The sequence below is a fragment of the Micropterus salmoides genome, unplaced genomic scaffold (genome assembly GCF_014851395.1).
Source record: "Micropterus salmoides isolate LMB-PRFRI ecotype aquatic unplaced genomic scaffold, ASM1485139v1 Ms_hic_scaffold_2749, whole genome shotgun sequence".
Taxonomy (NCBI): Eukaryota; Metazoa; Chordata; class Actinopteri; order Centrarchiformes; family Centrarchidae; genus Micropterus; species Micropterus salmoides.
In genome coordinates this window covers 1-8,118 of record NW_024041983.1, presented here as the reverse complement: position 1 = coordinate 8,118, position 8,118 = coordinate 1, and the positions used below count along the sequence as shown (strand labels likewise).

Here is an 8,118-nt window from a genome sequence, read left to right as displayed (position 1 = left end):
TGGCGTATTCACTAATTTCACACTAATCTAATTTTAAATGATTATATTTGATTTGTATTTTGTCCATATTGGAATTGGTTTTGTTGTTTTCTCAGTTTGACTCCTTACATATAATAAATTGATATAATTACTAACAGATATAGTAGTCTTTGTGAAAAAAAAATTTGTATTTTTTCTTTTACTGTAATAAAAACACCCTTCACACAGTCACTGGAGTTTAAGCCTCTTCTGTTATTTTTTAGCATTATGAGAAGCAGGCCTGGAATTTCATCATTTTAGGGGCAAGGCCACCTGGCTACTGGTGTCAATTTTTTAAGGGCCACATCCAAGAGTCTGTTCGCAAGGGCATATATTGCAAACAGACTCTTAACTGATTTTAGCTATGATGGATATGTGAGCTTTTTATGTGTCATGAATAATAAATGCTTGCCCTGCTGGAGCAGCAGAAGGCAAGGTAGTAGACTGAAGAAAAATACTGGTCACTCTGCAGGGACTGAGTGAGTGGGCTGGCTACATTCATGGGAGATACACCTCAGATGCAGGAGGGTCCTTGTTCTTTAGCAGCTTCTTTGTGATCTTACAGGGCTGCACAGAAGCAGAGCTCTCATGCACATCAGCTGGCGGAGGCGCAGTATTTCTACAGCTGTACAGTGACAGGATAAGATTTACTTTGAACTAAAGATCTTCTGAAATGTTGGTGCCTCAGATGAGATGACAAAATACCACAAATTAAAGAATATCTGCAATTTCCCACTGGACAGTCTAACCTTAAATTATGAAGATACAGAGTAACAATCTGCTCTGTGACATGTAAGCTGTATTTTCTCCAATGAAGTCAGTAAACATGGAAATAAGGTCGACAACAAGAGTGACTGTTTCTTAGTAGTAAAACCATATTAAGCAGAGGGGACTGAATGACAGCATTTTGGGAATGTTGACCTTGTTTTTCTAGAAACTCAATAGAATTTTGCTTTGTGCTCATGAAGCCACAGCTCAGACACACAGAGACTAATATTTTAGTCAAAACATACCAATGTAGTTATTTGGAGCTTCTCCTCAAACAGCTAAATCTCACCTTTCTGATAAGGAAAGGAGCATCTGCAGCAGTCACCAAGAGAAAAAGAAATACAGACACACAAACTAAACATATTGACACGTTTAACTTATAGAGTCATTAGAAAATTCTGTTTGAGGACTTCAACCTTCTAGTGATTTATCCTACCTACAGAGGTATGTAACAATCCAACTCTACAGTCCATGTTTTTCTGTTTTTTAATTCATATGATGATGTTATGCTTAGACTGTAGTGAATCCCACACTTAACCTGCATCCAAAAAGTAAGAGACGTAAATCAGAAGAGTTTAATTTAAAATAAGACTACAAGAACAATGATGAGTAAAAAGTTTTAAGGTTTAGAACAATGACATTTCAAACTAAAAGCATTTCTCCCAGCCCTCTTCAAATGACATGAAACATTATTAGAATTTCATTTGACCTTCACAGTGACTAGCTGGAATGACAGGCCTGATCCAGAAACAGCTAACCTCAACTTCCTACTTTGAGCTTTTGGAGTTGAGGGCACAAAATATTTAAGAGAAAAAAATACACAAAAACAAATGTAAGCAATACAATGTGGCCCCTCTCAATGTTTTCTCCTTGGCTCCCCTCAGTGTGAAGAGAAAACTAAATACTGACCCCCTTAAGGGCAGCTGAGGATGGTGGCAAAGATATCAGCGATTTGTTTCTGATGCAGGTGACTGAAATGAAGACAATGTTGCTTTGGGGTTTTGAGAGTGCACAAATGGAGGCCCGAATCCCCGACGGAAAATAGGCCAGATCTCCAAAAAAAAAAAAAAGCGTTTAGCCAGAGCATCCTCTGCATCCACAGTGAGTGCATTCAATGATCCTTCCCTGCAGAGAGGAATAAACAGCAGGATTTAGACCACGAGGGCACACAGGGACTTAACATTTAAGAAAGTAACTGGATAACGGTCACTCTTTCCTTTCCTCCAGTAAGTATTCCATTTCTTAAATTATTACAGCAAAAACTGGCTCGCTCATTTGTCTGACTTGATCAATCAAACAGCAGCCTCTTGTAACTAACTAGACCAGTGGCTGTGTAAAAAACAACAAAACTTGAAACTAAATAGTGAAATGGTTCAAAGCATGTTAAATCATTCAGATTAAATCATCATTCATTCAGGTCTTTGAAAGCACCCTGTGTTAATAGCGTTGTCTTTACTTTATCTCTCAAGATCAGGGAGGCTAAGGAGAAGTATAGGTGGAAGCTGGAGCTTAAAATCCAGCAGAACAACATGAGGGAGGTCTGGAGCGGCATGTGTAACATCATTGGCTTCAGACCAACTGGCAGCAGAGGAGTTGAAGGCAGCTTGGACAGGGCTAACAAACTTAATCTGTTCTTTAACAGATTTAATGCCATGTCTACTGCCCATCCCCCTACTATATCAGCTGCTGTCAGCCCTCAAACATCTCCAACCCCACTACTCCCCCCTCCACCTCACTGTCCCCCAGCCCTCCTCCTTGGAGACCCCTACTCCCCCCTCCTCCAGCTCTCAGGTTAACAGCTGACGCAAAGGCGCCAGTGAACCCTGTTTCCATCCAGTGCGTCAGTGTGGACATTGCGGAGGATTACAAATACCTGAGAGTGCACATTGACAATAAACTGGACTGGGTCAAGAACACTCAAGCCCTCTACAGGAAGGGCCAAAGCCGTCTCTATTTTCTGAGGAGGATGAGGTCCTTCAACAGCTGCAGGACAATGCTGAGGATGTTTTATGAGTCTGTGGTGGCCAGTGCTATCCTGTTTGCTGTTGCATGCTGGAGCAGCAGGTTGAGGGTAGCGGACGCTGACAGTCACACTCAACAAACTGATCCGTAAGACCAGTAACATAATGGCGGTGGAGCTGGACACTGTCGGTGGTGTCAGAGAGGAGGATACAGTTCAAACTACATGTCATCTTGGACAATGTCTCCCACCCACTCCATGACGTGCTGCTCAAACACAGGAGCACTTTCAGTGCAAGACTCATTCCCCCAAAATACACCACAAGAAGTCATTCCTGCCTGTGGCCATCAAGCTTTATAACTCCTCCCTCTAAATGTCTGACACACGGACACTTAGTTAAAGTTAAACTGGTCATTACTATCCGTTTTGTGCAATAACACCTGCTTAATTACTTAGTGTGCAATACTATCTGCTGCAATTCTGCTGCTACTATTTATTCATTATTACTGTTCACAATAACAATTCCTTTAATTATGTAAATACTGTACATCACACTCATATATTTTCTTTTATTTTACATTTTTACTCTGATATTTATATTTCTTCACATACCACTTTCTTTCTTTATATTCCTTTTGCCTTGTGTGCAACTGTGACAAAGAATTTCTCCTCGGGGATCAATAAAATCTGATTTTGAAGTGTATATCTGCACTCATGTCTCTTTAGACATTGGCAGTAATAATGTAAAGCAGAAGGGCACCAATGGGATTGTCTTTCAAAATGATTAAAATAGTGTTCTGTTAGACTTACGACTTCCAGCTTGCTCTTGGGAACTCGGCAGATGCAATTGGTTCCAAAGTTGGTGTCTCGTGTTTGGATGCAACGCAGGCAGCACAGGTTCTCGTAGCCCTGCTTCTTCCACTTGGCAATCAGGTTCTTATCTGCATAGCCTTCCTTTATACAGTACTCATACAGCTCTGTCAGGAGACACGCACAGAAAGACAACACAGGTTTGGCATCTTTTACGCAGAGTCTAACCATGAATGTGTTTCATATGTCTAATTATGAGCAAAATCTTCTTGCAAGGCGGAAAATATGCTGGACAAACATCTTTAATTAAGTCTTAGGGACTTGAAAAATGTTGAATTCTCACAAAATTGTTACACATGGAAATTATGTAAGGCATGTAATTGCAGAAAATCTAATAAACTTCACAGATCTGTCTACCTCTGCTGATGGCTTTCCTTTTATAGAAGAGGTCGAAGATGTATCGACTCCGCTGATGATGCAGCCTGAAAATTGGCCAAAGGGACTCCACCTTCCGCTTTCCCTCATGGGGCTCCGTTTCAGCTGGAACACAGAGGAAAATCAGGAAAGTTAGATTAGGTAAGAAGAAATTAAAATTAAAATGGTGCTCCACCTGCTTGGGTAATTAAAACGCCTCTCTGGTTAAGGTGTGAATAGCGCCATGGATAGTGAGATCATTTCTGAGGAAAAGCATTAATCTGTTGCCTCCTCTCTTAACCGAGTACTTTCCACAAGAGCTTGGAACCTGTCTGATGAGATTTGCACTCATTCACAACAAAAGATTCAGTGAGATCTGCCACTGATGGTTTGCGCTCCAATCAGGTGATTCATTGGCACTGATCATCCTCGATCATCTCGAAATCTTCGGAGTGTTTGTGTTCCCCATCCCACCCAATCACCCCCTGCCATAGTTACACAAACACACCCAATCTATGCCATATTTCCCCTGCACTCACTCCTCAATAACACAATACAGGCATTCAGCAATCTTTATTTGTAAATAGAACATCATGTTCAGTCTTAATGTGTGTGCATCAAACAATTTTTTCAAACTAAACATACTTTAAATCCAAGGGTTATTAAAGCAAAGATGCTTCAGAACTAAAAGTCTTTTTTTTCTTTACATAAGTAAAGTAGTTTCTCAAACACCGCTCATTGAGGTGCGTGCGTGTATGTAATTAAAATCCTCCTGTCCATCAACAAGACCGCCTAATTTGCCTGCAGCCTTGCACTTCGCCATGAGAGGTCACTGTAACTGAAGCTTCGCGTAACGAACCCATTTTCGAAACAATTGGCTCAGGTTCGGTGCTTCACAAAAGCTTCATTTGCCCATCACTAAAAAACACAAAGTGAAAACTGAAATATTAAACATTTGCATCTGACTGAACTAACGTTACAACCAACAGTAACGTTTGACTCGTTGATTAATGCGAGTTTCGTGCTAACAAACTAACGTTAGTGTTTCCATTAAACATTTATTAATCGGTTGTAAAATCAAATTGAATGGGCATCTGTGAACAGTTAGAGTTAATGCGATGTTACGGTTGAAATGATTTCTCCACCACAGACGGCCAGGTGTTGTGAGGACCGTCGGACAATCATCTTTTACCGTTTCCGTCTCACCTTCTCTCATTTTCTGATCCAGCTCGTCCAAAGTGGGCTCAATAAGCTCCCAGCCGTCCGGGGGCGGCTTCCGACTCCTCTTTACTTTGGGCATGTTGCTCTAATTTTTGTACAAAACTGAACAAAAGCTCACGGTGTTTTCGTTTTTATTTGGTGAACCCGTCTCAGGCTCTGTCGCTGTAATATGACGTCACCGTGGGGGTCCATTTCAACTTGTCGTCTCATGAACGACGTCACCGCCACAAATAAACACCCTCCATTTATTGGCGTTTCATTACCTCTTAAAGACTTAAACGCTATATATGTTCATGTAAACATCTATTCAGGTCAGTATAAAGACGTTTGCTGAGATTAAACCGACGCAGATGTTTTTCTGTCGCCCCTGGCAGATTGCATCACTTTAGCACCCAAACAAACTGCCTTAAGATAAACAACATGATTCAGGTCCTTGCATTTAATAACCCGCGTCATTTAGTCAGGCGACTGTGGGATTATATGGAAATATTAACATAATTTAGTTTATACCAGCAAACGCGTTTACTAAATACGTGAAACCCTCCTGTACTGAAGCTTTGTTAAAAGGGAAATGCTTGAACTACTCAGAGTATTGTGTTACTCATCCAGCCTGTGAGTTTAGTCAGCTGTCAGTTTGTGCTGCTGCTTTTAACACTTATGTTTTGTGTCAGCGTTTACTTGTCAGGGCGCTTACAGTAAAGGCTTCGTCTGTCAAAATGCCCAGAGGAGGTAAGAATGATCTTAAAACCTGCTGCATTTAGTTGAAGTCAGTTGTTTTACATCTGTTAGCCTGCTGTTAGCTACACAACAGCGACACGCCTCTTTAGTATTAGACTAATAAACTGCATTAAAACTTACAGATCTGAGCTTTGGATGGTGTTAAACAGTAAACAAGAAATGTTTATAGGCCGCTCTGCTTCCTTTGACACCTGTCTGTTCGCTGTCGCGTACAAGGGGGATGCAAATCTGTGTGTGTGTTGTCATTTTTCATCTTCGCAGGTAAGAAAGGTGGCCATAAGGGTCGCGTGCGGACGTACACCAGCCCCGATGAGATAGACGCCCAGATGAAGGCAGAGAAGGAGAGGAAAAAGGTTGGTGGAGTGTGTACATCCAAAGACTTTTTTAATCTTGTGCCACACAGGGTCAAGTGTGTGTGCAGCTCTTCACTAAAGTACTGGTCAAGCTCCAGAAATGCTGACCTACTCCTCCCAAAAATCATAATTCCAATGGAAAGAGATTTTGATTCTGCTGGAGTACTCCTGTAATACCAAATCACTATTTGACTCAATAACATTTATTTATATAGAGCCAATTCATTACAGAAGTTATCTCATTGCACTTTTCATATAGAGTTGGTCTAGACTGTACTCGTTGTAATATTACTTACAGAGACCCAACAATTTGCACCATGAGCAAATACTTGGTGACACTGTCAGGGAAAAACTCACTTTTAACAGGCAGAAACCCTTGAGCTGGTTTAATGATGTTCTCCTGTCATTTATATGTCCTAGCAAGAGCAGGAGGCGGAGGAGGCGGGTGCAGCTCCGAACGACACGGCAGAGGAGAAGCTACCAGCGTCAGGATCAGATGACAGCGATGATGAAAATTCCCTGGTACTGCCATAATGTTTATGTCACTCTGTTGCTCTGATACCACACACACAGTTTTATATTATATATATATATATATATATATATATATATATATATATATATAAATACTGATTAATTGTATTTTGTGTACATGTGTGGAGCTCCTTGTAACTTCTTCTTATGAATGTGGTCATTCATTGTTTGCTGTATTCAGAGCACTTCATGCTGTATGTGTTGTGATGTGTTTGCAGAGGAGAAGAGCGGGTGTGGAGGGCTTGATAGAGATCGAGAACCCCAACAGAGTGGCTCAGAAGTCCAAGAAGGTGACACAGATTGAGGTGGATGAGCCCAGGCAGTTATCAAGGAGAGAGAGGTGTGGGTTTCATGTCAAAACACACAAGTTATACAGTAACAGTGCTAAATGGGAACTTCATGTTTTAACATGTAGTAGAGAAGTAGTAAAATTGAAGTTGCATGCCATGACATTTGGAGCAGTATGAAGCATTGACATTAGGTTTCTATAATATCCAGTCAAAATAGTTTCCTTATGTCACTTTCCCCACCTTGACACACACACTCACACACTCTCATTCTGGTGCAGAGAGGAGATTGAGAAGCAGAAGGCCAAGGAGCGCTACATGAAGATGCACTTGGCAGGGAAGACGGACCAGGCCAAAGCTGACCTTGCTCGCCTTGCCATAATCAAGAAACAGAGAGAAGAGGCGGCAAGAAAGAAAGAAGAAGAGAAAAAGGGTAAGCAAAACATGTCATATGGTAATTATTATTGTACAGTGATGATTGTATTAAACAGCTTGTAAATTTCCTCTACTCCAGGGGAAACTCTACACAATTTATCACATTAGAACCGTGATGTGGTCACGAAGGCTTATTTACATTACCACACTCTGCAAGTCACCATGGACTCATTTAATCTTGTGGTGTGTGTGTGAAGGTTCAGCAGTCTCTTATCTCCAAAATGAGCCTCAGAGCAGCAGGAGTCAAAACGATATCGCTTGATTAATTAATTTATTTTGCGTGCCTGTCCTCAACTTCAAACTCAATCTGCTACAAAAGTTAGTGCTTAAATATGTGATGATGAATCTTTTCAGCCTGTTAAGATTTTTAAAATGTTTTAACGTGTAGCCTTGTTAATGGAGCATTTGTTTTTCAGCTTCACCACCAACATTAAAAGTGAAAATGTAGTGTCTGAAGATACGAACAATAAATCATAAATCTAACCTCTGTGTTTTTGTCCAAGTAAGATAAGCAGCAAAACAAGTTTACAGTACGTTAGAATTAAATCATATTTACTATAACACCAGGACTAAATGCCTC

The 8,118-nt window shown here is 40.7% G+C and overlaps 2 protein-coding genes across 3 annotated transcripts; one reads left to right on the top strand and one right to left on the bottom strand.

Moving 5' to 3' along the window:
* Positions 1 to 1,347: 1,347 nt before the first annotated feature.
* Positions 1,348 to 5,369, bottom strand: LOC119881856 (protein BUD31 homolog). Its single transcript, XM_038691956.1, has 4 exons — positions 5,177 to 5,369; positions 3,974 to 4,096; positions 3,557 to 3,723; positions 1,348 to 1,911 (listed from the first exon to the last, which is right to left on the bottom strand). Exons 1-4 carry the CDS (start codon positions 5,268 to 5,270, stop codon positions 1,861 to 1,863), a joined length of 435 nt encoding a protein of 144 aa, XP_038547884.1. The 5' UTR covers positions 5,271 to 5,369; the 3' UTR covers positions 1,348 to 1,860.
* A 57-nt stretch (positions 5,370 to 5,426) lies between these two features.
* LOC119881854 (28 kDa heat- and acid-stable phosphoprotein-like) lies at positions 5,427 to 8,092 on the top strand. Of its 2 annotated transcripts, XM_038691955.1 has the most exons (6): positions 5,427 to 5,502; positions 5,863 to 5,920; positions 6,191 to 6,282; positions 6,703 to 6,804; positions 7,035 to 7,156; positions 7,385 to 8,092. In XM_038691955.1, exons 2-6 carry the CDS (start codon positions 5,908 to 5,910, stop codon positions 7,599 to 7,601), a joined length of 546 nt encoding a protein of 181 aa, XP_038547883.1. In that variant the 5' UTR covers positions 5,427 to 5,502; positions 5,863 to 5,907; the 3' UTR covers positions 7,602 to 8,092. The 2 variants fall into 2 exon arrangements, with proteins under 2 accessions (XP_038547883.1, XP_038547882.1); XM_038691954.1 differs by lacking the exon at positions 5,427 to 5,502 and having other exon boundaries at positions 5,634 to 5,920; positions 7,385 to 8,090.
* Positions 8,093 to 8,118: the final 26 nt, after the last annotated feature.